At 38.2% G+C, this 27,411-nt stretch overlaps 2 protein-coding genes across 6 annotated transcripts; both read right to left on the bottom strand.

The window, feature by feature from the left end:
• Positions 1 to 451: 451 nt before the first annotated feature.
• On the bottom strand, positions 452 to 7,703 carry LLPH (LLP homolog, long-term synaptic facilitation factor). 3 transcript variants are annotated; one of them, XM_010598580.2, is made up of 3 exons: positions 7,594 to 7,703; positions 5,798 to 6,009; positions 452 to 1,091 (listed from the first exon to the last, which is right to left on the bottom strand). In XM_010598580.2, exons 2-3 carry the CDS (start codon positions 6,000 to 6,002, stop codon positions 922 to 924), a joined length of 375 nt encoding a protein of 124 aa, XP_010596882.1. In that variant the 5' UTR covers positions 6,003 to 6,009; positions 7,594 to 7,703; the 3' UTR covers positions 452 to 921. The 3 variants fall into 3 exon arrangements, with proteins under 3 accessions (XP_010596882.1, XP_023414271.1, XP_003405230.1); XM_023558503.1 differs by having other exon boundaries at positions 7,572 to 7,670; XM_003405182.4 differs by lacking the exon at positions 7,594 to 7,703 and adding an exon at positions 6,889 to 7,122.
• Positions 7,704 to 12,312: 4,609 nt separating this feature from the next.
• On the bottom strand, positions 12,313 to 26,109 carry TMBIM4 (transmembrane BAX inhibitor motif containing 4). 3 transcript variants are annotated; one of them, XR_010321816.1, is made up of 8 exons: positions 25,925 to 26,109; positions 20,489 to 20,597; positions 18,734 to 18,839; positions 18,360 to 18,393; positions 16,333 to 16,450; positions 14,573 to 14,618; positions 13,717 to 13,863; positions 13,090 to 13,164 (listed from the first exon to the last, which is right to left on the bottom strand). XR_010321816.1 is itself a non-coding variant. In XM_003405183.4 (7 exons), the coding sequence occupies exons 1-7, from the start codon at positions 26,019 to 26,021 to the stop codon at positions 12,958 to 12,960; spliced, it is 717 nt and encodes a 238-aa protein (XP_003405231.1). In that variant the 5' UTR covers positions 26,022 to 26,109; the 3' UTR covers positions 12,313 to 12,957. The 3 variants fall into 3 exon arrangements, 2 of the variants coding, with proteins under 2 accessions (XP_003405231.1, XP_010596896.1); XM_003405183.4 differs by lacking the exon at positions 13,717 to 13,863 and having other exon boundaries at positions 12,313 to 13,164; XM_010598594.1 differs by lacking the exon at positions 13,717 to 13,863 and having other exon boundaries at positions 12,313 to 13,164; positions 20,489 to 20,558; positions 25,909 to 25,966.
• Between the last annotated feature and the right edge of the window lie 1,302 nt (positions 26,110 to 27,411).

Here is a 27,411-nt window from a genome sequence, read left to right as displayed (position 1 = left end):
CAGACTTAATCAATCATTTCACTGGATCAGCACTTCCAACAGTATATTTAGTCCTCAGAATACCAGTTTCCAAGAGTCAAAGTTAACAGGTCTCTACAAGACTACTGCTAATACGGTAATTCCTCAAACATGTAGCATTTCCCAAATTGATGTGACCATGAAACTCTTTTTTTTTAATCAACCATTCGGAGGAACTTATTCTGAAGGACACGCTCCGGGAAATACTGCATTATACTATATTGTTGTTGTTGTTGTGTGCTGTTGAGTCGATTCTGACTCACAGCAAACCCTAAAAGGCAGAGAACTGCCTCACATGGTTTCTAAGGAGTAGCTGGTGGATTCGAACTAATGACCTTTCGGTTAGCAATCTGAGCTCTTAACTATTTCACCACCAGGGCTAGGCTACATGATATAAAAATTGATTAAGGATTTAGTAAAGAAAAAGTCAAACTTCAAGACCTACACACAAAATATCTTTTATTCTGAATTATACAAAATTCAAACTCCAATCAGTTTAAAAGATTCAGTGACATATTTTAAAATTATGTTTGCATAATAGCTGTCTGTAAATCTGAGCTTAAATTTATCATAATAACATTTGTTTTATATTTACTGACTATAATTATCAAGTTGTAAGAGCAAACAATTACAATGATTAATACTTAATAGAATTTTAATGTCTGAGAACACCTGGATACTGGAAAATATCCAATTAAAACATCAGTATAGCTTTTATTCACCAAAGAAAATACTTTATTCAAGTTCCCCAAACAAACTTGAATTGCACCGGGTTCGAATCAAAGAAAAAGGCCAAGTTAGCATATGTAAATAAATACTTTTCACCTGGTAGAAGCTGAAATCAATGTACACATTTTAATCAAATATCTGCCCCATGTGGCATATTTTCAAGTTTTTAAGAGTCTACCAGGCTAAACCTTTCGCTGCCTTTGCTTTGTTTTTTCCCTTTCCTTTCTTTCGTTTTGCCTTCAGCTTTTTTCTTTGCCTCTGGTTCATCCATACTGGGTACTGTCCATGCTGGTCTAGAAGGCTCTTTTTGTTTCTCTTAATATCAGTCTCCATTTTCGTGTCATCTGAATAAAGAATAGAAGTAGTATTAACACTCGCATATCAAACATCAATCCTGTGAAAATACATTAATACATTGAGAGTGTCAGAACTGAAGATCTGACACTACAAAAGATAACGAAAATCCTTTATTTGTGGAATGCTCTTTGACTAACACTCTGAAAACTCCTTACAGCACACTAGCAGAATCATACACATGCTGTCACGTGTTTCTGCAACCATGAAAAACATAAAAAGTCTTTGTAACTAAGGACACCACCTAGTCAGTCACTGAGAAATGTTTTAAAAAATATTATCATGATTGTCCTTTGGAATAGTAAAGTTTAAATAGGAAACAGATACCAGTATATGGCTTTGAGCTTTAGAAATAAGTTTATAGTTCTGAGCACATGTGCATTATAAAAACATTTCTCAGGTTACTTGAGCTAAATAAGATTAAGTTGAGCCAATAAGAAGGGTGCCCCATATTTCTAACCGATAGGCCTTAGTAAATGGATTGATTAGGAATGACTGCCCACCTATAATGAAGTGAACTTGGAAGAAGTGGAGTAGTAAGCAGCAGGCTTGTGATGAAGAGATGGGCCAGAGAGAGGGAAGACACAAATACATCCTGCAAACAACACTTTTTCTATCAGACAGCACCCAGAGAGCCAGCTCTACTGACAAGAGGCTTGTCAGGAAGCTCAGCACAGCCACGTCGTGGTCACATCCATCACCCACCTTACCTATTATCAACCAGTGTGTCCCTCCGCAGGACCTCAGCATAGTATACAAGGCCTTACAAGGTTTCTGCTACCTGACATTATATAATTTATCTGGTTTGTTTTCTGTCTCCTCCAGTGTAAATTCCATTATGATGGCTGCCATTTCTCTCATATTCATCACTGTTTCTGCAGTGCCTAGGATACTGCCTGGTATATACAGCCATGCAATGAACTGCTGAATGGAAACTTCAGGTACTATCCCAGGGACTAGAGATACAGTGGTCCTTATAAGCTCCTTGCCCTCATGGAGTTTACAATGTTCTTTTGCGGGAAGAATAACAAAACAAGTAAACAAAAGCAAAATTTCAGCCTGTAATAAGTAATTCGTAGGAGAGGAAAAAGAGCCTGACCAAAAACATGGTAGGCTCTGGGAAGCACATGGAAAGGCAATGAATGGTTTAAAGAAAAAAAAAAAAAAAAACGGACTGACAAAATCTGGTTTATGTTCTTAAAAAAAAAAAAAAAAACCTGGCTGCTATGTAGAAGGTAAATCAGAGAGGAACAAGAGCTGAAGCAGAAAGAAGCAAAAAAGTTATTGTCGCGGTACAGGCAAGAGTTGACAGTGGTTTGGATAAAGGGGACAGCATGAAAGATGGAGAAAAATGGATAGATTCCTGATGTATTTTTGGGATAATCAGTAAGACCAGATATAAGGGATAAAGGAAAGAGGGATCAAGACTGACCATGAGGCCTGTGGCTTAAGAAATTGGGTTAGTAGTGGCAGAGGGGCAGATGAAGAAATAGAAATAAGGAGATACATGAGTTCAACTGAAGCAGAGATGAGGAGTCATACTTACACAGGTAGATTACTAAGTGAGGAGATGCCCCTGCCCCCAGTCTCATCCCCCATTTAGCTCCTGGAATACTCCAGGAATTAGGGCAGCAAGCCATTCCCTCCAGCAGATGAGAGGAATCCTCTCTAGAGTTGATGATCAACCCAAAAGACCCAAAATACGGATACAGGTATAGCAGATCTCCCAATAAAACCTCCTGGGACCTGTCCAGTCATTCTACAATGAAGCCTATCAGTTAATAAACATTCCCTCATGCCAGCCCCCCAGCATCCAATCATCATTTTAGTCCCTCACTTTTGAATGCAAACAACCATTCATTAGACATTTGAGAAAAACCTCTAATATTAAAGACACAAAAATGAAAGAATGGAAAGGGGGGAACCCAAAAGGAACAGGAAGCTATTAGAAAAAAAAAAAAAAGTAAAAGAATAAAAAAGAACTACGGAAAAGGAAAATATTAAAATATTATAGCAAAAATAAGACAATTCAACAAACACTGGAAGATAAAGTTGAGGAAGTCAGAAAATATAACAAAAAGGAAAATAAACAGAAAACTGGAGAGAAAGAAAATTAGACGATTGATCAAAAAATTCAAGAATGAATGGGCATCTAATATTCAGACTATAAAAAGAACTCTTAAACAACAAAAAGACAAACAACCCAATTTGAAAGGATGAGCAAAGGACCTGAACAGACCATTTCTCCAAAGAAGATATATGAATGGTCACTAAATTGCTCAACAGCATTAGTCGTTATTGTTGTTAGTTGGTGTTGAGTAAGTTCCAACGCATGGCAAGCTTATGCGTAACAGAATAAAACGCTGCCTGGCCCTGCACCATCTTCACTGATCATTGATATGTTTGAGTCCGCTGTTGTGGCTATTCATTAGTTGCTGAGGACATGAAAAACAAAACCACAATGAGACACCACTTCATACCTACTAAGATGGCTATAGTAAAAACACCAACAACAAAAACTAAAAATAACAAGTGTTGGCAAGGATGCGGAGAAAGTGGAGCCCTCCTACACTGCTGCTGGAAATGTAAAACAATGCAGCAATGTGGAAAACAGTGTGGCAGTTCCACAATAAGTTAAACATAGAATTACAATCTGACCCAGGAATTCCACTCACCAGTATATATGCCCAGAAAGAAGTGAAAACACATATTCAAACAAAAATTTGTACACCAATGTTCACAGAAGCACTATTTACAACAGCCAAAAAATCCAAACAACTCAAATGCCCGTCAATAGATGAACTGAATAAACACAATGTGTGTACACATACAATGAAATATTATTTAGCCATGAAAAGGAATGAAGTACTCATGCACACCACAACATGGATGAACCTCAAAAACATGCTGAGTTTAAGCAGACAGACACAAAAGGCCACGTATTGTATGATTCCACTTATGTGAAATATCCAGAATACGTAAACCTATAAAGACCAAAAGCAGCTAAGAGGCTGCAAGGGACTGGGAGGAGGTGGGAAAGGGATGAGACTGCTATAGTGGGTATGGGGTTTTTTTTTTGCGGGGGGGGGGAGGTGTAATAAAAATGTTTTAGAACTTGACACGTGTGACAGTTGCACAACATTGTGAAAGCTGTAAACGCACTGAATTGCACACTTTAAAATGGTTAATTCTGTGTTAGGTGAATTTTACCTCAATTAAAAAAAAACAAAAACAGTGAACGGGCAGGGGTGGTGTGTGTTTGAGAAAATGGAGGCACCAAGCAATGGGGAAGTGTTTCAGTAAGTTTCAAGAAGTATAGCTGAAATAAAGCAGCGGATTGAGAGACTGTTAGATCAAGGGAAGGTTCATTCTTCCTCCCTCCCTCTTTCTTTCGTGAGATGGGAAACCCCAGCACACATTTATGCTGCCGAGATTATAACTGCATGAGTACAGTCTTTGAGAAGGCAGAGGGAGGAGAGAATTCAGAACACAAGTGGAGAAACCTGCCTTTGAGAAAAGCATTAATAAAGAAGGAAAGTGGCCTTTTGCGTCTTTCTTCTATAACTCAGAAACTATACATTCAGAGGCTTATAGATTTGGGTACTGGGGAGATAAGGGTATTTCTCTTGATTGCTGCTATTTTTCAGAGAAAATGAAGTAAAAAGTTTTTTATGGTTTTTATTAGTGTGGGGTGGCAGACGGATGGAAAAGGAAAAGAAAATAAGAAATGGACATTCTGAAGAATGGGAGAGGAAACTTCCAGGACTGCAAAGTTGAAGAATACTGCTTTCTCCCTTGATCACAACACACCAAATAAATATACTTTAAGAGCCTGGAGGTTGAGAGTACTTAAGTCAGTGTGCTGCCAAACTGGTGCATTAGGATGTGAAAACCAATGAAACTTGTCTGCTGAAATCTGCATCACACACAGCTTCAAACTGTAGAACATGATTAAGATACAGAGGTCCTTAGAACCTGTCAAAATCAAATACAGCAAAAGCCTGTGGTTTTAAAAATAACAGTATAAGGATGTAGGACTCACAGAATGGAAACTAGATCTTGTAAAGGGTAAATAAAGCCCTCCAGAAACCCTGGTGGCGTAGTGGTTAAGTGCTACGGCTGCTAACCAAAAGGTCGGCAGTTTGAATCCGCCAGGCGCTCCTTGGAAACTCTATGGCGCAGTTCTACTCTGCCCCACAGGGTCGCTATGAGTCGGAATCGACTCGACGGCAGTGGGTTTGGTTTTGGATCCTGCCTAGGCCCTGATTGAACTGTGAACCTTTCCAATCAGGGTGTGTCCATATTTGTTTATTCCTTTAGTATACCTACTCCTGGTAGCTGCAACAATGGACTTAAGCATAACGACTGTAAGGATGGTGCAAGATCCGGCAGTGTTTCGTTCTGTGGTACACAGGGTCGCTATGAGTTGGAACCAACTCAACAGCACCTAACAACAATATACCCATTCCTGAGACGTTTAGGCAACCACCCAAGTCCCATCCTGAACGATCCAAAACATGCCTATTCACATGAACTGACTTTAAAATAGTTCAGCCTTGAATCTCTAGTAGTACAAGCCTTCAAAGAATAAAAATGTGGCCATGGCAGGAAGAGGTTTGTAGGGGAGCCTGTGGGGTGAAGGAAAGTTAAAAAACAGAAAGACAGTCACAAGAAGATGATAGAACCATGAACTCACCTTTTTCACCGTTCATCTCACATGGCATTTTCTCTTGGCTATGTTTGGGTACCACAACAGTTGCTATCTCTTGAACATCTTTCATTAGAACATCACCATCTACTTTGAGAATATTTTTAAGTCTGTTTAGTTCCTTTGGGGCATTCTTTTTTCTCTTTTCAGCACGCATCTTCCTTTTCCATTTACTCCGTAAGCTTTTAGCCATGTTTTAACTGCAAAGTTAACAAAAATACATATGCAAAAACAAATACTTACTATCCAAAAAAAAAAAAAAAGCAAATCCTTGGAAAATCAGGCCAACACATACCTCTACAAAAGACAAAGGCAAAGTACAACGCTTCACTCTGCTCATGATTTATGATGATTTAACATGCAATTTATGTGAGGATCAACACTGCATGTATGGTCATTAAATAACAACTAAGAAGACCGAATCAAACCTTCCTGTGTCCACCAACAAACTTAAAATCAAGCCAATTCTAAAAGGTCCTCAAGCTTCCTTACAAGATGCAGAAATGCAATTTTTCCAGAAATGCAAAGAGCATCATCACCTTACATTTATACAACAGCTTATAAATTACATGTTTTTATGAACATCATCTCTTTTAACTGAATGATTTTCCTCAAACCTACCCTTTCCCTTACCCCAGTCTTCATCATTATTCACCCCCTCAAGCCAACCAATTTTAAACGTGTCTGTTTCTACTCTTGCTGTCTTTCTAACCCTCAGTCCCAGCCCCAACATCTCCACAAGGGGGTTAATGTGAGCTTTTAAAAGTTTGAACTATGTCACTACCTTTAGACCTGGCCCCTGCCTCCTTCCTTAACTCTATCTCATTTCACTCTCCACTACCACCCCCAAGCTCCAATTACACATGAAAAAACTTCAAATTATGTCCACCTCAGTACCGTTACATTTGTTGCTCCTCTGCCAGGAAATTGCTCTTCCCTAGGCTCGAGCGCTCCTCACGTTAGTGTAAATTTCGCTTCTCAGAGATAGCTTCTCTGACCTCGATAAGCTCCCCTCCCTTTATTCACTCTCACATCATCCATTTATCTCCTTTATAATACGTGCTACAATCTGAAATTACCTAGTTTTTCTGTTACCAACTGTACCCACGAAGGCTGCGGCTATGTAGGTCCTGTTCACAGTTGGGTCCCAGAATGCACAGCGCTTTGCATACAGCAAAGGATAAATATTTACTGAATGGATAACTGAAAACTACACTCCTTCAGTGACATTCTTTGGACGCCAACAACCACAAATTCACTCTGCCCTTTGTCTGTAACAACCCAAGCCCAGTGAGCGGGATGAGACAGAGGGCTGCGAAGGAAGCTGAAGGAGGCCAAAAAAAAAAAAAAGGCTAGGCGTTAGACACTAGCTGAAAGGTTCGCAATTGGAACGCACCCAGCAGCGCCTCCGAAGATAGGTCTGCTGGTCTGCTTCGGAAAGGTCACACCTTGAAAACCCTATGGAGCAGTTCTACTCTGCACACATGGGGTCACCATGATTCAGCATCAATTTGATTACAATTAACAACAACAAACAACCTTGAAGGTCGGCGTTAACCTGAACACGGGGAAGGCGGATGGCCGCCGCTAAGACCACGGGAATCCCTCGCCCTTGAGGGAGACCTGAGCCTCAAGACCAAGCTTGGCCCAGAGAAAAACGAGGCTTGAGAAGAGACTCTAGGCGGCAGACTCTAGGCCAAGTTCCACGCCTCACTAAAAAAAAGTTCCACGCCTCACTAGACCTGGAAAACTCTGAACTAACCTGGAAAGATTCACAAACTCACATGCAGCGGAAGATCACACCGACCGGAAAGCCCACACTTCCGCCTTCCGGGCAGGCCCCGCCTCCAGTGGGCGCGCTGCACGACGGGAGCCAAAGCGGCCCGGGAACGCCTCGAGAGGCGGGCGGTAAGGGTGTCTGGCGCTGACGAGCTTCTGCTTTCGCTTGGCTCTTACTAGGCTGGTGTGGTAAGCGGGCTTTGGGAATGCGGAAGAGAATGTCGCTCGCACTTCGGACCCCTGCTACGCCCGTTTCCCAGATCCCAGACGTGGGTTGGGTAACCCTGAGACTCAAACCGAAGAAGTGAATCGGGAGGAGCTCGGAGCCGACCTTTTGATCTCACACCCAGGCCCACTGGTCACCTGATACTCCCGGTTCTCTTTAGACAGAATCATTAAGTTCTTCTAGCTGCCAGGTTGGGATAATTACTCTTTATTTGTAGCCTTATCAGTTGTTCACTTTACATATGTGCAGTTTGTGGTATGTCAGTTGTACTTCAATAAAGCTGTTACCAAAGAAAAAAAACTTTCTCATCCCAAAGAAAGGTCCAAATGGTAAAATGATCAAATTAATTCAGTTCAGTCAATGTTACCTGGCTGATTACTCACTGTGTACTAGTGCTAAGCCTAGGACAGTTATCTTAGGTGGTAATCACACTGGTCGCGAACACCACCAGTTCTTTTATTTTACATATGCACCTGACAGCGTAGGCCTTGGAACCAGACAGGTCTGTGTTGTACTTTTGGCTCCAAAACTTATTTGTGAGCGATTTCGATTATTAATTAACGTCTCAGAGCCTGGATTTCCTCGTCGTAAAGTGAAGACACTACAGAGCTCCCTACTAACACAGATACTGGGTAGGTGACCTGAACAAATGGTGGCTCTTTTTGCATTTTAGTTGTAAGCACATAGCTACACAGTACTATTTCTTAGTATTTTCTAGAGATTTATAACGTACACCAAAATGCAGGAAATCGCCTTTAATGATGGTCTAGTTAATTCCTCAGGAGCCCTGGTGACACAGTGGTTAAGCCCAGGGCTGTTACCTAGAAAGACCTGGCAATCTCCTCCTATAAATATTACAGTGTAGAAAACCCTCTGAAGCAGTTTTACTGTGTCACATGGGGTAACTATGAGTTGAAAATCCACTTGATGGCACCTAAAAACAGTTAATTCCTGTCTAGCTGCAAGTAAAGAAGAGTTCTTGCGGAGTGGGAAGTGGATATCTTTTTTTCCTTTAAATTTGTGTCTTTTCTGAAACCATGCATAGCATGGAAATTACTCAATTCAGAATAGGCTTTTGTTTTTCTAAACAGAGTCCCCTAACTCCCCCGCCCCCCCCCAAAATCACGTGGTATTCAAAAAAACAAATATGCTTGGGAAACTGAATTCTTTAAATTGGAGATGAAATTCTTATAGAGGATGTGAATTTTCTATTTCACATGTTAACCATATATCTAAGTCTTTCAAATTAGATTTTAGCCACCTCTCCCAAAAATATATACACACAGTGCATTTGAAATTAGAGAAAGCTCACTTTCAGATAGTCCAAATTGACTGCATCTTGGCTACACATACCAGAGATTTTTAAGAGAAAAAAACTTACCTATTATGAAACTTACCTATTTTTTTATTATGAAAATACCCATTGCAGTCGATTCTGACTCATAGTTGGAAACTCTGATGGCGTAGTGGTTAAGATCTATGCTGCTAACCAAAAGGTCAGCAGTTCAAATCCACCAGGTGCTCCTTGGAAACCCTATGGGGCTGTTCTACTCTGTCCTATAGGGTTGGTATGAGTCCAAATCGACTAGAGGACAACAGGTTTGGGTTTTTTTTTTTTTTTTTTTGGTTTATTATGAAAATGTCATGGTGTTAAAAATATACAAGATAATTCAGCATTAGTATGGAATCGACCCCACGGCACTGGGTTGGGTATGCTTTACAAAGCTGAATCATGGTCTGCACTATTGAAATTTTTAAAATTTATGTCACTCACCAGTTTGTATAAAAGCAAACAGAATAGTTAAATGGTCTTAGTATGTTTGTTGTTAGCTGCCATCAAGTCAGCCAGACTCATGGTAATCCCGTGCACAGTGGAACAAAACACCAACCCCACGATCAGTAGTGGATAAGACCATGATCCGTAGGGTTTTCATTGGCTGATTTTTTCAGAAGTAGATCACAAGGCCTTTCTTCCTAGTCCATCTCAGTCTGTAAGTTCCACTGAAACCTATTCAGCCTCATAGCAACATGCAAGCCTCCACTGACAGATGGGTCGTGACTACATGAGGTTCATTGCCTGGAGTCGAACCCGGGTCTCCTGTATGGAAAGTGAGAATTCTACCACTGAACCACCACTGCCCCCTTAACCAGAAAAACCAAGCCCGTTGCTGTGAGTCAATTCAGTTCTGAAACCGTATAGGACAGAGAACTGCCCCATAGAGTTTCCAAGGAGTGCCTAGTGGATTCAAACTGCCGACCTTTCTGTTAGCAGCTGTAGCACTTAACTACTACACCACCAGGGTTTCCACTGCCCCCTTAGTGTATTTAAAATTCCTTAATTCATTCCTTCATTAAAGTGTATGTGAATATGTACTCTTTGACAGACACAAATCCATACCCTGGTGGTGTAGTGGTTAAGTGCTACAGCTGCTAACAGAAAGGTCGGCAGTTTGAATCCACTAGGCACTCCTTGGAAACTCTATGGGGCAGCTCTACTCTGTCCTTTAGGGTAACTGTGAGTCAGAATCGACTTGACGGCAATGGGTTTTTTTATACTAGATATGGAGCCCTGGTGTTGCAGTGGTAAAGAGCTACGGCAAGCTACAGCCAATAACCAAAAGGTCAGCAGTTAGACTCCACCAGCCACTCCTTGGAAACCCTACGGGGCAGTTCTACTCTGTTCTATAGGGTCACTATAAGTCAGAAATCAACTCGACAGCAACAGGTAGATATACAAAGATGAAGGAAACTTAAGCTACTGTCTTCAGGAAACTTATCCCCTGATGCCAGGACAAGGTTTAAGGGTCCAACTGGGTATTGCTTTGATTTCTTGCAAAGCTGGAAGGAGTTTATGGAGCTGGAGGTACAGTGGGTAGCACTGAATACCTGGTAAGAGGTGGTCTGGTTCCCCATCTCAAAGGCATGCTATGGGCCCCTGCAGTTAGGCCTCTTCCATGGAACCCCTGATCTGCTTCCTGACTAGTAACGACCAGGAAGGGCTTCTGGGATTCCAGATGGTGACCCCATGTTGTCCAGATGCTAGGTAATGGGAATACTTCAAGACAAAGCTCTATAAAGGTGAAAGGAACAAAGCAGGAAGTTCCCAGCTGCTCCAAAAAGTCCTGTGGTCGGTGCTGACACCACTAATCTCCAGAACTGCATTAAGTAGGTCAAAGCTAGTTCTGGGGCCTGCAGAAGAGAAACAAAAGCAGATGACAGGGCCTACTGCATCTAGGCCTTTTCCCAGATTACATTCAGTAAATACAGAAGTGCTCAGATACTGCTCTCTCCTCACTTTACTCCTTCCTCTCTGACTGTTCTTCCTTTGTCCCTCACACATTGAGTTGCCTGTGGCTCTGTCCAAGTCTTGGTAGTTCCACTTCTAAATATTTCTGGAGTCTGCACCAGACTTTACTTGATGTAAAAAACTGAAATTGCACCATGCCCTTATCCTGCAATTCTGCTTATTCCTCAGCCTAGACAAACTCTCACACCTACTTACAGTGAGCCATCTACAGGGACAGACATGGTAGCACTCATTGTGATAGTGAAGAAAACATACAAAATTCATTGACAGAATAATGTAAAAATAACTATAGTTCATTTATAAAATATAATTCTCTACACCAGAGGTTTTTAAACTTCTTGTCCTTGAGATCCCTTTACTCCTAAAAATTATATTACTCATATCAGAAATTAAAACAGAATTTAATTAAAAAATGATAAATTCATTGCATGTTAACATTTTTTATGAAAAATAGCTATTTTCCAAACCAGAAAATAATTTAGTGAAAAGAATGGCATTTACATTTTAAAAATATCAAATCTGCTTCTTAGTGTCTTTGATTCACAATTAAGTCTATTCTGCCTTTTGTTTATAAAAATTAATAGTATTAATAAAACTGACATTAAGCAGTTATTTTTATATAAGTGTATATATATATATCTCATTTAATCCTCACAACCACCCAATATATAAAGCATTATTATTTTTCCTATTATAAAGGACCCCTGGTGGCACACTGATTAAATCATAAAGATGAGGCAAAAGACCTAAGCAAGAATGGGTAAGTAACTCACCCAAGATCAGAACGTTGGCTGCACAGCAAGTTCTAACCTACATGCTCTTACGCACTGTGCTGGGTTAAACTTGAATACAGAGCTGTGCACATTTGGGTATTCAACAGTAATGAGGAGGGAGTCAAATTTACATCTAAAAACCTCTGGAAGCTAAATGTGTAGTACTGTTTCAGCGTCCTCTCGGCTGCTAACCAAAAGGTCGGCAGTTCGAGTCCACCAAGCGCTTCTTGGAAACCCTATGGGGCAGTTCTACTCTGTCCTATAGGATCGCTGTGAGTCAGAATCGACTCATCGGTAATGGGTTTTTGTTTTGGTTTATCTGGGAAACGGTGCTTAGTGAGGGAATCTGCCAAAGCTTCGCTGGCTAGTGGTAACCTAACATGCTGTGTGGCCCAACACAAATGAAACCACAAAGCACTATTTTTCAGATATCTTTATTCTGAAATATATTTAATGACATATGAACAGCTCAGCCCCTAATAAATATGACTAACGATAAATGAGTATTTTTGGGTCCTCTACACGAGAAGGTTATAATTTTAAAAGTGAAACCTGTACTTAAAAAAATAATTAAAATAAAATTTTATGTCATAATATCTGACTTTAAAGCAGATCTTTAATTTTGAATACATTATTTTATAATGAAATGGCATTAACATTTTAATACTGTGCTGATTATCTGTGAAATTTATCTTTTATATATTTTTTTCTAAATAAAAATCTAGTAAAAGGAGATTTATACTTTATAATAGTAAAGACACTAGTATTTTAGACTCATAAAATCTAATGTTAATTAAGGAAAAATTTAAATTAGACAAAAACAAACCAATATTCTTTTTTTTTTTAAACAAACTAATATTCTTAATCTAATCTACTCATGAAATTATTTTTGTATTGCAGATGAACAATCTACGTATGGCAAATTTAGGGTTGAAAAAAGTAACAGAATTTTGATATTTAACCTCCAAAGTAGAGTGCAAATAAAGATTATAAAAGTATTTTATATGCAATTATATCTCAAACTTTAATACTTAATAAAACAGTTTCTGTACATTGCTTTCGATCACTTTTTATTAACTGCTTCCAACAAACGTAACAGGTGCAGGAACAGATTGATGATATCCAAGTAAAGGCTGATGGCAGCCAGTATGTATTCTTCAGGTGACAGCCTATGCATCAGTGAGTGAGTGTCATAGACGATGAATCCGCAGAAAAGAAGGGCTCCCCCAGCAGCCAAAACCAGCTCCATTGTTTCGCTATAAAAAAATAACTATAGGCAACAGTAATAAGTTTATATTTGAGAACAGTAATAAGAGCACTTAAATTACTTGCTGCACTGATCTGCTGCTACATATGTATTTCATACTAGTGTACAACTTTGAATATAAATGTTAAAAGCAGAAAAAGCCAAGGTAGGTCTACCTTTGCTTCTATTAGATGGAAGGATGGCTACATGAATGAATGGATGGATAGCTTCCTTTCCATTAAGCTACCCACTTGACTTTGAACAGTAGCATTCAAATATAAATTATTTAGAAATATACTTCTTTTCTGAATAAAATATGCCACATGGAGGTTGACAATTACAAGGGCTTTTAATATGATTTAGCTCATTTCATCTTTCTTTCAATCAACAATACTGAATACTGATCAACATAAGACCTTGATTTTATAAAGAGATTATTCTATAATCATTTATATATAAATGTTCCAGATAAATTATAACTATTTTAACAGTACCTATTACGGGTTTTTTAAGATTAATATGCAGGTAGTGGCCACCTTATGATATATTCAAGTTATGGCAAACTGCAGTTATTACCGTGTTTCTTTATTTGTCCATCTTATCCTTCGTAATATGTACTATATACAATGTTGCAGTGCGTAATCTGCGATGTCATCATTCTCAGATGTTCAATGTTATGATTTATTGTTCTGAACACTGCCATACAGCAGGCTATGGCCTGGTCTGCAGTGAAGTCATAAGGGAATCATATGGGATAGAAAGTAGGGCATATGTAACTCTTAACAACATAATGACATTTGAACCACTCACATGCCTGATAGCCATTATGACTCTGCCTTCATTTTTACGATAGTGACGCCAACTTCATTGTAGGCCAGGCCTATAAAACTCATTGCCGTCAAGTCGTTCCAATTCATAGTGACACTATAGGACAGAGCAGAACTGCCCTATAGGGTTTCCAAGGCTGTAAATCTTTACAGAAGCAGACTGCCACTTTTTCTCCTGAAGAACAGATGGTGGGTTCGAACCACCCACCTTCTGGTTGGCAGCCAAGCACGTTAACCACTGTGCCACCAAGGCCTACAGCATGATCTCATTCAGCATTTTGTACCATCAGAAACATCAATTGTTAATTTCATCCCCAGAGTAAATTTTTATGATTTTATGATCTGTGTATTTTTTTATGTGAGTATGTATTAAATATATCTGTAAGTTTACATGTAATATTTCCAACCCCCAATAACGATTGGATTTATAAAGATACTGACAATAAAAAGCAATAATAATGGAAAAAAAAAAAATTAAGTATCCGACTTGCATTAGAACTGACTTATGATGGAGTCATCGAAATGGAAGTCTGTCATAAGTCAAGGACTAGCTGTATCCACACAGTCTGAATTATTTTTCAAGTCACCATTCTAAAACAACTTACCTTCAAGAATCCTGATAAGCAAAAAATCCACAAAGCTGCAAATAGTCTATAAAAACAAAACATTAATAATTTAGAGTATTATTCGCAACAAAAAAGTTTGTAACCCCACTCAAATTTTTCTGAGAAAACAAACAGCCTTGTAAAAAGAAATCCACCCATATTTTTGCCAAAGAATAATTAAAACGTAACAATTCATAAACATATAATGACTGCTATGCAATTCCCATTTTGGATGAGTTTTTTTTTTTAAGGAAGCTGGAAGCACAGCTGTCTATTCAACACTTGTTTTTACGGGTTTACAAAACTAGTTAAGAGTGTCATTTTTAAAGTTTTTAATTGAAACAAAATATTGATATAAGCAGAAATATCATTGTATGCATTTTAATTCAGAAAGCTGTAAAACCTAGAAAATACATACATGAACAAATGAAATGTAATTGCATTTTAAATCAAATAATAATAGCAAGCTTTTCTGACAACATGGGTATCAAAGTTCCCCCATGTATTTTCTATTCTATACTTATTTAGAACTTAATTTATGTGCATAATCTGCCACTGCTATAATTTTGAGTTACCATTCAACTGTTATAGAGAAAGTATAATTGTACAACAACGGATGTCTAAGAAGTCAGTCCTTTGTTATCAAATATGGAACTTGGAAGCCCAAATACACCTATCAGCTGCTTCAGGTCACAAGGGAGTAACAAGGGCCAAATTTACCCTCCCTTCTTAACTAAAAACCAGGCAAAATGTATGAAACAGCAGCTACAGAATAGTGTTCTCAGGGAGGAAAAGGAAAAAGAAAGAATGTATTATGAAGAGGCTGAAATACAGAAAAGATTGTTTACCAGAACAGGAGTTCTAGAGAGTATACCAGAATGGATGGGAGGGAACAGAACAGGAGGAAATTGGTGTTGGGAAGAGTAAACCTTTTATCACATACATCACAAAAATATGTATGAAATATCTCCCCCAAAAAGAAAATGTTCCTCTCCCTAATTCAAATTCCATTCTAATACTATTTAAGCAGGTTGCACAATGAATGATCAGTACTGGCTGACCAACTATGTTTTATCCAGATAAAGAATTCTGGTAATCTGAATTACCAGAAAAATAAGGAGAAGAAAGGAAGTTTTGCAAGAGCAGACTTTTGTAAATTTTTAGTGTTGTAACAGGAAAAAGAACAGAAAATGTTTCGGTGATTGGTAACATGCCAACAAGAAGCCATTGGGGAGCTTAGAAAAAAGTGTGTGCATTCCTACCAGGTGAGGGCAACAGAGCACCATTAGCCTAATATAAAAAGCATCATTCCATAGACTTGTTTCTTGGTTTGTTTGAAGAAGCATGCAAGTTAATCGAGGTGGATTGAAAAAAGTTTGAAGTTCATGCATACATCTCCAACACCTGGGAGAATTACCTTGCTTTTGCTACAAAAATGTGGATGGTCTTGATAGTGTTTCTTCTAACACAAAGGCCTATAAATTTAGGTAAATTTCACACCTTTCATAAAGCTTCCAAGTCTAACCTCTCAAAAGCTGATATTTTTGACTTTCACTTCTTTTTCACTATACGGAAGAATCAAATGACTCCATCACGTACACTCTCCTTGTGTGCTCTGGGAGAGAGCAGGACCTGGCCCTAATATTCAAGGAGATGATCTCCCATTGCCTAACACTAAAAGTTAGTACCCAAAGATAAAAACATGGCATTTTTTTCAAAACTATATTATTAAAGACATCTATAAAGAATATATAACTTACCCTGCTCCAAATTTGCTAAAATCCCTCTTAGATTGGAGAGTATATGCAGTCAAACCAAGAAATACTGCAGTAGTCAGTATGAAAGCTTGGAGAATAATATACACATCATAGAAAGTGACTGTAAAATTAAAATATTGATTAAAAATGCATATAAAAATGCATATAAACATACTCAGTAAAAAACAGCTCTTTTTGACATTTAACAGAAATACTTTATATCTGCTTCTATACGACTTGCCAGTAAAAACAATTAAGGCAAGATTCCTTATTCAGCCTTGAATACTGGTATATGCCCCTAATGCGATAAAGAGGCTCCAAAAAATTCAATCATACAAAATAAGGGCTCATATTATGAAATGACTGGCGAGACACTGCACAGCTAGCCAGTCAGGAGTTCCAGCAATAATGACGGAATAATTGTCAACCGCTCCTGTCTCAGCTACAGTTTATCACCACCTCTGGTGGTGGCTTAAATATTAGTCGTGATAATTCTGCATCCTGTGGCAGGCTGGGAATTCTTGGATAGTAGCATCAATTCCAGCAATCACCTGTTGTTGCCACTTAGTTCATCAGTCCAATTCAAGGAAATTGGGCAAGAAAAATTACTGATGCTGTCTGGGGTTGGTTGCCATTCCCCTACCCTGCAGAGGATAGAAACCAACCACTAATTGCCTTGTATCCAAATTATCTTGGTATGCATTATTGTACGTTTGGTATTTAGTTCTGAGTATGTAGCAAATTCCCTTCTATAATTTTAGAATGGATCAACTATGACTATGATAATACAACTGCTTAACATTTTAACAGATAACTTATAACCTTTTAAAAGGAAGTGCTTTGAACCCAAAACTATTTAAGCAGTTTTTAATTTTTCAGAGGTTAATTATCCAAGTTCTTTCTATTCCTAAATGATACATTATTGGAATTTCTCTGTTTATGTCATTATGGGAGTAGGAAGTTAAAGCAGAAAAATAAAACATGAAGTCAGTTTTGATACTTGCCATTAAATTCAGAACACAATTAGATAGAAAATGATGTTATAATTAATGAGAAAAATGATTTATCAGATTATCCCGTCTATGTATTTCTACTCCCGATTTCAATAACACTGAAACAAATCTCTCTCCTATATCCCTTACACATGCTGAGGGAAAGAGGAGGCAGAAGATGGACTTGATAATAAAATTAATAGTAGGTAAACAATAATACTCTGTTCTAAGTTGAGAAATTTCAATTTTATTTATTTTAGTATTTATAACTATTTATACACACTCTGACTCTCTTATAAAAGAGGTGGGTTACCAAAATACATAGATTCAATAAAATTGGAAGAAAAGGTAAAAACAGTAATGACAAAAAGGAGAAGATAAATATAATAACCATAAGGATTAACAATTTACTGTTACTGAGTATAATGGCTGACTTTGACCTTTTTTGGCTGACAAGGTTAATGATTTCATCAAGACAATCAGAATAAATAATGAAGTTTTTACTTGAGGCATTACATAGAGTACATCAATTATAATTATAAAAGACATTTGCCTTCAAACACACGCTTATCACCAAACACGAAAACAAAAATCACCACTGTTTCTTATGGTGCCAACTGATAAAATATGAGGATATAACATTAAAGCACAGCTCAATGTAGGCAGTACTTCCAGGGGCTAAACTTCTGTGATCAAAGTATATGGTCCAAAACACATGTTATCAGTTGCCATAAGCTCCCTTTAAATTATGGAAAAGACTAGCTGTAGTTGTCTTAGTTTTATAAATGGATAAATGCAGATGAAATACTGTCCTCTATTCCTCATTTCCGTTAATTTCCATTGCCTCCAGGCTAAACTGAACTATATAAAGTATAAACATTTGACTTTTGCTTGTATTTTAAGAATCCTTCCTCCTATGCCATATTTCTTAAATATGACATTCCATGATGCTAAGCTTTAGCCCCAAACACCTTTTTACCCTCAAGATTTGTTCACATTAAAAAGATACTCTAAAAGAGCAGCATAATCACAGCTTACCAACAGTGGCCACAGCCAGAGCTTCCAGTACTGTCTAAAAAAAAAGAAACTAAAATTATATAAATGCATGTAAAATTATATTATCTCACGTTTTTCTAATTTCTAGCAGTTCAGTGTAGTTCCACATCCATGATCTCATTGTAGTTTCAGAGCAGCCTTGTAAAGACATGGGATAGATATTATGCCTACCATAAACAAAAAACCTTTGAAACTGAGTTAAAAATAATAGAAAACCACAAAATTACAAGTAATTTCCTAAAATACCCTAATTCAAAATTTGTTCTGCTGTTGTTATATATGTGCATAGAATTAAATAAATGTACTTAAAACTCACGAATGAACATTAAAGGAATAGACATTGTCAAAGTACTCACAAATCCAAAAAGGAGGTACAGGTTAAGGGGATGTTTATGTCTGTTCAGAGTCAATGCTAAAATCAAACCCAAAGATCCAAAGGCAAACACCAAAATTAAGGCAGGACTGAAAGACAAAACAGTAAAAGTGCTTTCCAGTTTAAAATAGCATAAATAGCATTATCCAACTTAATAAAACATGTCTTTTATGTGTTTATGAAAACACAGAAAAATGTCCAGAAAGATCCACACCAAACTGTCAAAAGGAATTATTTTTACATCTGGAAAACCTGAGGGGTGTGAAGTGGAGAGGCAGATCAGGACAAAGAAGAGTCTACAATGAATGGGGGAGAGTTTTCCTTTTTTACTTCATGAGCTTCTATTGTATTTGAATTTTTTTTTTTACAGGTAGCATACAACCTTTTTAACTAAAATGCAGTAAATAAAACTATTAAATAATAAACAAATTTTGAACCTAACTTCTTTTTTAGGGTCTTTACCATATAGCTGTAATTTAAATGAAAGGATTTATCCCAAATAACAAACGAATAGCTTAATACTCCCCTTTTTGGTGGGGAGAGAGGATAGAAACTTCTCAGAAAATGTTCATTCTTTATTTTTCCTTTCCTTTAATAAAAAGAATCTGCATTACTTTTGGCCATGGAAATAATTATTTTGGAGGTCAGATCTTAAATGAATTAGGGATGAATCAAATATAGCTCTTTTGAGAAAGCTTCTCCACAAAATTATCCTAGACATGAACCAAAATTAATGTATTTAATTAATTAAAGATAAATATTTTCCAAGTACTTAGACTTTGGAGATATAAAGATGAATGAGGCAATAGGGCATATAATCTAATAAAACAGAAAAATTAACACTTAAAAAGATAAGCTTTATGCAGTAAAAATTCTTCATACTATCTCAGGAGATAAAGGTTTAAGCCTCAAAGAATCTAAGCAAAAAAAAAAAAAAAAAAAAGCAGAGGTAAATGACCAAGCTGTGGAGCAGCTTCCTTGTAAAAACAAATCTCATAAGCGTTAGATAATGAACTTTTCTTACATTCCTATCTTAAAAGCTAATAGAAAAAATAACGAGCTTTGCTTTTAAAATGTCCTCTTTTTTTTTTTTATGACCACCTTATAATAAACTAAATGAGTTTATGTAAAATAAACCTAAGCATCTATTAATTTTTTTCCTTTTTTATTATTTTGTACTTTAGATGAAGGTTTACAGAACAAACTAGTTTCTCATTAAGCAGTTAGTACATAATACTGCTTTATGACATTGGTTAACCACCCCACCACATGTCAGCACTCTCCCTTCTCAACCTTAAGTTTCCCTATTACCAGTGTTCCTGTCCCCTCCTGCCTTCCAGTCCTTGCCCCTGGGCTGGTGTGCCCCTTTAGTCTCATTTTTTTTTCATGGGCCTGTTCAATCTTGGGCTGAAGGGTGACCTCAGGAGTGTCTTCATTAATGAGCTGATAAGGTGTCCAGGGCCATACTCTCAGGGTTTCTCCAGTGTCTGTCAGGCCAGCATGTCTGGTCTTTCCTTTTGAGTTAGAATTTCGTTCTACGTTTTTATACTACCACTTACTGCTCTGACAGGGATCATGGAAAACTATTGGAACTAATAGAAAGATCAGTGGTGGTAGCCAGGCACCATCTAGTTGTACTGAACTCAGTTTGGTGCAGCCATGGTAGATGTGGTTCAGTATAATATGTCCTCTTGATACGCAATGTCTGAAAATGGTTCAAAATTCCTCGTTAGCTTACCTTTCATGTATAAATGTCCGTATAGCCTCAAAGTATAAAAAAGCTGTGCATGTCATTGTAGTTAAGAGAACTTGCACAGAAAGGATGCTGTAGACTTTTCTTAGAAAGGCTGAAAGGGAGAAAAAAAATTACATGACTATTTAAGCAGCTGTCATATTTCTAAGATCAAATTTCTTCTTAGAAAAACTAAGCTTTTAGTACACTCATTCTTTCTTAAATCTTAATCTAAACAATGTATTCTTTAACTAAAACTAGAAAAAAGAAAAAGCTTCCAAAGTAATTCAGAAATTGTGGTATCTAATTCTCCAAAACGCATGAGCTTAAAAAATGAACATTAAGTCAAAGGGCCAGAATGTAAACATTTTCATCAGAATCAAAAGAAAGTATTAAATGTCTATTTGTACGTAGCAGCATACAACAAAAAAGATTAAAGACAGGACATTTTAAAAGAAAGATTCTGTCTTAAAACTGAAAAGGAGTAATAGAAAACATATGGTTACATAGAAAACTTTCTAAAAAATATTTCTGCAGCAGTAAAAAAAAGTTTCTCTAAAATGAAATTTATCCTTCAAAGGTAAATATATAAGCTTATCTTCACTCATCTTTTTTTCTCACACATAGTATCACTGCCTGTATTTTCTATAAAAGAGCAAATTTCTACCTTTCAGGATATCTTATTACCAACATACATAGATGAATGCCAAGCTCTGATGATTAAAAAATACTTATTACAAAAGTCTTCTGATACACAGATGGTATAACTAATACAACGAACACCAAAGAACCCACCACTCCATCTTCAGAGGTGGAGGAGTAACCGCAGTTCCCACCTACTGTCTGTACACACATGCTGATAGTATCCCTCTCCTCTCACCCCCGATTAACTACGAATTATCTTTCAAGATGCAGTCCCCACAATGAGTTTCTGTTAATAATAGTAAAATAATTTGGAAAAGGATATTGAGAATGGTGGTTCAATTTGAAGAATGTAACCACTGTCACTGAATTGTACATGTAGAAAGTGTTGAACTGGTGCACATTTTGCTGTGTATATTTTCATCCCCCCCAAAAAGAAAATTTAGCCCCCAGCCTGAATTAGATATTCATCTTTCATGCTCCCATGGAATCCTAAACATACTTCTCATCACTTTATTTTACAATTGAGAAGTTTACTTGTCCTTCAGATCCATTAAACAATAAAGACTGAAAGTTCCCTAACATGTCTTATTCATTTTTCATACCCGTAGCAGATCTGGCTGCTAACCAAAAGGCTGGGGGTTCACACCCAACCAGCAGCTCTGTGAGAGAAAGACCTGGTGATCTGCTCCCATAAAGACCACAGCCTACAAAATCCTTTGGTTCTACTCTGTCACATTGTGTCACTATGAGTCAGAATACACTCACAGTACCCAACAATAACAACAGCACCCAGTGCAGTAGATAGCACAGAAAAATTTTTTTGTTTTGAATAAATTTATATTGAATGAATGGTGACTTCTGCTAGTCATGGAAGAGAAAAAAATATTCTGATTAAGAATAATGGAACCACATGACCTACTTAGAACACCATGCTTAGACAGACAATAAAAACCTTGTTAAATGGCTTTTACCCAACAGAAGAAGATGCGCTGTTGTCTCCTGCCTGTTACGACAATACTCATATGGTAGAAATTCCTTTTTTAAAAAATTCCTACTAAAGACTTGCCTTCCCAATGAAGGGTGACTTAACTTGATGGTATGTCAACAAATTAGCAAGTAATAAATCTTTTATAAGGATAAAGGAATTTTCATGAGTACTAAAGATTTAATCCTCAAAAGTCCAAACATTAAATCTTAATAATTTTCCCCTCTGGAACTCTTTCCAAAATATATAGTTCCTAACAAGGGCATTGGGTATTGTTATAATGCTGAACAGGTTTCAGCAGAACTTCTAGACTTAAGAAGGACTAGGAAGAAAGGCCTGGCAGTCTACTTCTGAAAAAATCAGCTAATGAAAACCCACTGGATCACAATGATGCAGTGTGATCATGGGGACGGCTCAGAACCAGGCAGGATTTTGTTCTGTTGTACATGAGGTCACCACGAATCAGAAGCCAACTTCACAGCAGCTACCAACATCTTAAACAGGTTTTACTGAACACATAACCATTGATTCACAGTATCAGTTGTACTTTGGCCTAAGTGTAGGTACATATCTTGAAAAAAGGTAAATAGTGCTAATCTCCAAGAACAGATCTACAATTTACTTTCGTAAAAAGGCCCTGATATCTGATGGTTATATATACTTACACCTAGGCCAAAGTACAACTGATACTGTGAATCAATGGTTAAATTATATGTTCTGTAAAACATAAAAGTAGAAAGAAAAAATATATATTACTACCACGCAATGTTATTTGGGCTATCTTTCTAAAAATTTAATTATTAAACCAAAGATGGAACCATTACTCCCCCAAGGGATTTTCTGGGCTCAAAAAAAAAAGAAAAAGAAATTCGTTACTTTTGGTATCCCATTATGTAACTCAGATCTACCCCATATATATATTCTTGACTAAGCACTGAAAGTTAATGTTAAGTCTTATCATTTTATGGAATGTTTTTACAAAACAGCATATACAGGAGGAGCTAATGTTTATTTGTACATGTGTGCGCACATGTGCGCCTGTAATAAAAGACAGGAAGAATATACGCCAAGATGTTAACAATGGCTTCTCTGGGCAGTATGACTAAGGATGACTTTCATGTTCAGTTCTTTGCTAATCTGTTTTTAAGATATCACCAACATTTATTAAATTTCTAATGGAAAAACATTTTAAAGAAATTTATGCTAAGCCTATAAATCCATCATAGGAAATTATCCTTACGCAGGTTTTCTGGACTACCACTTTTTCTATACACTTTAAAAACGGGACCTTAAAATCAACCTCAGGCAAAACCAACATTTGATACCATTCTGAACAACTAATATAAACACAGCAAAGGACATGTATACACAATTCACAAGGGAAAAAAAAATTCAGTATGAAAAGAATACCAGCTAAACAACATCTTCCTAATTTTTATTCTGAGTTCTGTTCTCTCCTTCCTGACATCTCATACTTAACACAGCCAAGACAGGAACTCTGAATTTCTACCCCAAATGTGTATTTCTCGTCAGTAACCAGCACCACCGTCCCCCACATAGGAATCATCTTTGATTCCCCTTCCTTTTCCTTGTCCCCAAATCTAATCCATCAGCAAGTGCTGTAGCTACTAAAAAAATAAATAAATAAACCAAGCCTGTTGTCGTCCAGTTGATTCCAACTCATAGCAACCCTACAGGACAGAGTAGAATTGCCCCATAGGGTTTCCAAGGAGCAGTTGGTAGATTCAAACTGCCAACCTTTTGGTTAGCAGCCACAGCTCTTAACCATAACTGCTACTACTTTCAAAAGTAGAACAGGTCTACCTCTTTCAGTCTCCTTTGCTACTACCCTAGCCAAAATCTGCATGATCTCTCATCCGGACCAGGGGCAGATTATCCAAAATGCAAGGGAAACACAGCGCGGTGAAACCCATGTGAAATTGTTCACTACAGCTTAGTAATTAAGCACAAGTAAGCCCGTGCTTACCTGGCTTACTGGGTTATCCACCCCTGTCAGAGACTGTAAATTTGAAAAGAGCTTTGATTCTATAGGAAGGTGCTTTGGGTTGGGAGAGAGATGCCAGTCGTACCTAGAAGCACAATCTGTGATGTGGTGAAAAAATGTGAAATCATTCAATACAGATTAGTAAGTAAGCATAAGTAAGGCAGTGCTTATTGGATAATCTGCCCCTGCTAGTGGCCAGCCTAACTGAAATGCCTTGATGACAGGGACTGGACTTCCAAAACTTTTGTTTACTCCACTGCCTTTACATGAAGTATGAAAGGGCTGCTCAATAAATGTAGTTTGTTTCTTAAATGTATGTTAATAATTCAAATGTTTCCTTATACTGGCAGTACCTTGACTGACCAAGGCCCCTCTAAGAAAGGCCTTCTATTCACACACCCCTGACACCATGTCCACAGAAATTTAGTTTCCTGCAGTGGCTGCCATTTTCTATCCCTGTCCTTCTCTGAAGTCACCTATTCTTGTTCTTCCTCATTTTGGGGACCAGCAGGAACCCTGATTCTCCCGTTGCTGTCTATGAGGTAGCCAGGCATTGGAATCCACTCCCTAGAACTTCCAGCGTTGTCAGTCGCCTTTGAGTGGCTTTTGACTTCAGTATTAGTTAATTACTCCTTTTTTTTGTTGTACCACACTGTCAATATCCATTTTACAGTTGAAATTTCAGAATGCCTTCTTAGTTTAAAAGCCACACACTAAAAAGCTGAGCTCATTTGCCACAATATTTTAAAATTCAGTTCCAGAAACATTAATGCTGAACACCAAGATTCTCAGTGTGTGAGAACTATCTTCAGAATTCCATGTCAAAAACAATTCCAGCTGCTAAAATAGGGTGAAAACCTCGGGCAATTTATGTGATCAAATGGTGAACAAGAGTAGACAATGAATTCCACTTGCATGAAGCTGAACATTTCACATTCAAATTAACTTCTCACTGAATACTGCATCATAAAACTAATACGCAGAGCAAAAAATAATGGTGTTTTGGCTGACTTAGGAAGCTTCAGGAGAGAGTCAGCGAAAAAGACGAAGGCCCTCAATGAGATGGACTGACACAGTGCCTGCAAAAATGGACTCAAGCATAACAAGGATTGAAGATGACGCAGGACCTGGCAGTGCTTCCTTCTGTTGTACACAGTTTGACTATGAGTCAAAAGGACTCCAGGGCACCTAACGACAGCAACAACAGGAAGCTTCCGTTTTCAGCAACCGTCTCAAAAATAATCCCCAAACATACGTTAGGTTCTAGATCTTGAGGAGAGAAAGCAGTCAACAAGACAGACAGGATTCCTGCCCCTATGGAGTTAAGCAGAGACTCTCACAGTAGAGACTAGTAAACAAAAACTAAGGACGCGTCCTCCCACCCCAAAAGCTGAAACATTGAAACAGATAACTTTCTTCAGTTGCACGTTACAAATATCATACAATAAACCTATTTTCACCCAAATTAGACCAGTTAAGGCTCGTGAGGTTTTCATCGAGCCCTCTCTGCACAGAAAAAGAGACAATATTGAAGTAGAAGAAGCTCCGGAGCTCAGAGATACAGGTCCATCTTGCCGCTCTGGGCACTCTCCCTTCCAGAGCCTCTGGGGAGGGAGGGAACAGATCTCTTCATCGGAACTTTTGGGCTCGGGCGCCCCCTCTAATCCCCGGGGTGAGGGGAAGGGCGCTGTGGACGGTCTCCCCCCGAAACCGGGACAGCACGCCAGGCCGGAAATCCGCCTCCAGAGGCCGACGGCAGAGCAAGACCTGCGACAGGCTGTCGGCAAGGACTAAAGGGAAGCCGTACCCATTCGGATGTGCACGCTGGCAGAGGCCACGCAGCTGCCATAATTGAAGTCATCCACGATCGAGGAAGAGGGGTAGCGGGGCTCTGGGCTAGCCATGGCGGCGAGGAAACCCCCACCCACCCAAGTCGAGCAGAGACGACACTTAGAGAAACCGACGCCCAACCAGTTCCGGGATGAAGCAACGCAGCCTGAACTAGCCGAGTCGTCTGGGCGGAGCGAGCCCCGAGCTACTCGATTGCCTGGCTTCCTAAACTCAGTCAATCTGAGAAAGGAGATTGCTTCAAGTTAGAATGGGAGAGAAAAAAAAAAAAACATTCCAGCGTCATCTGAGGTGAAACGTTTTTCAGATTTCCCTTCAAAAGTTTTTTTTTTAATTCTTGCATCTGGAGAGTCGCTAAAAGTGATTGTCGCGCTGTCCCATCAGTCATCGAATACCCATCTCATTCACCCACTCCTTCAATAGTCACACTGGGAATACACTTTTAATTCTTTTATTTTACACAATCATCATCTTCATGTTTTTATTAACCAAAAACGACATTAACCAGTCTTCATCCCCTACCTCTCAGCAATTACAAAAAATAAATTCAGAATGGATTGTGGATCTGAATGTAAAAACAAAACAATCAAACTTCAAGTAGATGATGTAAGAGAATATCTTCATGATTAGGGGGAAGGCCAAAGAATTCTGAAACCAGATATAAAAGTGTTCGACCACAAAGGATAAGATTGACATATTAAACTATATTAAAAGTAGGAACTTCTACTAATCAACATACACGAGAGTAAAAAAGCAAGCCATAGAGTGGGAGAAGATACTTGCTAGGTACATAATTTGCAGAGCCTGTATCCAGAATGTAAAAATGATTGTTACAAATTAAGAAAAAAAGACAACCAACCAATAGAAAAATGAGTAAAAGACTTAAACAGGCATATCACAAAAAATAATATCCAAAAGGCCAATAAAAGTATGAGAAGTTGTTTACTGTCATTAATAATCAGATAAATGTAAATAAATGCCACAAAGAGATATCTTCACACCTACTGCGATGGTTAATGTTATGTGCCAACTTGGCTAGGCTGTGCTTCTCGGTGATTTGGCAGACACTGGGTAATCACCTCCCATTTTGTGATCTGATGTGGGCAGCCAATCAGTTGGGAGAGGAGTTTCCTGGGGGGTGTGGCCTGCATCCATGATATAAACAGAGGTTGTAGCAAAGCTTGCTGCTCTCTCAATTCTGCATGCATCTTATCATTCTCTGACTTCCTGTTCTTGGGATGTGAGAAGCCTTTAGCCTGCTGCCTGTACTGCAGATTTCTGATTCACCAGCTCCTGCAACCCCAAGAACCAGCAGCCTGCCACCTTACCTGCAGATTTGGGGTTCATCAGGCCCTGCAACTGCATGAGTCAGGACAAGTTTGTAGCCTGCTGCCTGATCCATGGATTTGGGACTTGCCAGCCTCCACAACTGCATGAGCCACCTTC

Source organism: Loxodonta africana, chromosome 4 (assembly GCF_030014295.1).
Source record: "Loxodonta africana isolate mLoxAfr1 chromosome 4, mLoxAfr1.hap2, whole genome shotgun sequence".
In the NCBI taxonomy this organism is placed as follows: Eukaryota; Metazoa; Chordata; class Mammalia; order Proboscidea; family Elephantidae; genus Loxodonta; species Loxodonta africana.
The sequence above is the reverse complement of the archived record's forward strand: the minus strand, read 5'-3'. Positions and strand labels throughout refer to the sequence as shown.

What these genes read in the sequence shown, in the direction of transcription:
- LLPH (XM_010598580.2), bottom strand. Translation starts at nt 6,002, where the DNA reads ATGGCTAAAAGCTTACGGAGTAAATGGAAAAGGAAGATGCGTGCTGAA. An exon ending in TGAGATGAACGGTGAAAAAG is followed by an intron (nt 1,092 to 5,797) that starts GTGAGTTCATGG and finishes TTCTTTATTCAG; the next exon opens with ATGACACGAAAATGGAGACT.
- TMBIM4 (XM_003405183.4), bottom strand. Translation starts at nt 26,021, where the DNA reads ATGGCTAGCCCAGAGCCCCGCTACCCCTCTTCCTCGATCGTGGATGAC. An exon ending in TCTGGCTGTGGCCACTGTTG is followed by an intron (nt 16,451 to 18,359) that starts GTAAGCTGTGAT and finishes TTAATTTTACAG; the next exon opens with TCACTTTCTATGATGTGTAT. An exon ending in TTTAGCAAATTTGGAGCAGG is followed by an intron (nt 14,619 to 16,332) that starts GTAAGTTATATA and finishes TTGTTTTTATAG; the next exon opens with ACTATTTGCAGCTTTGTGGA.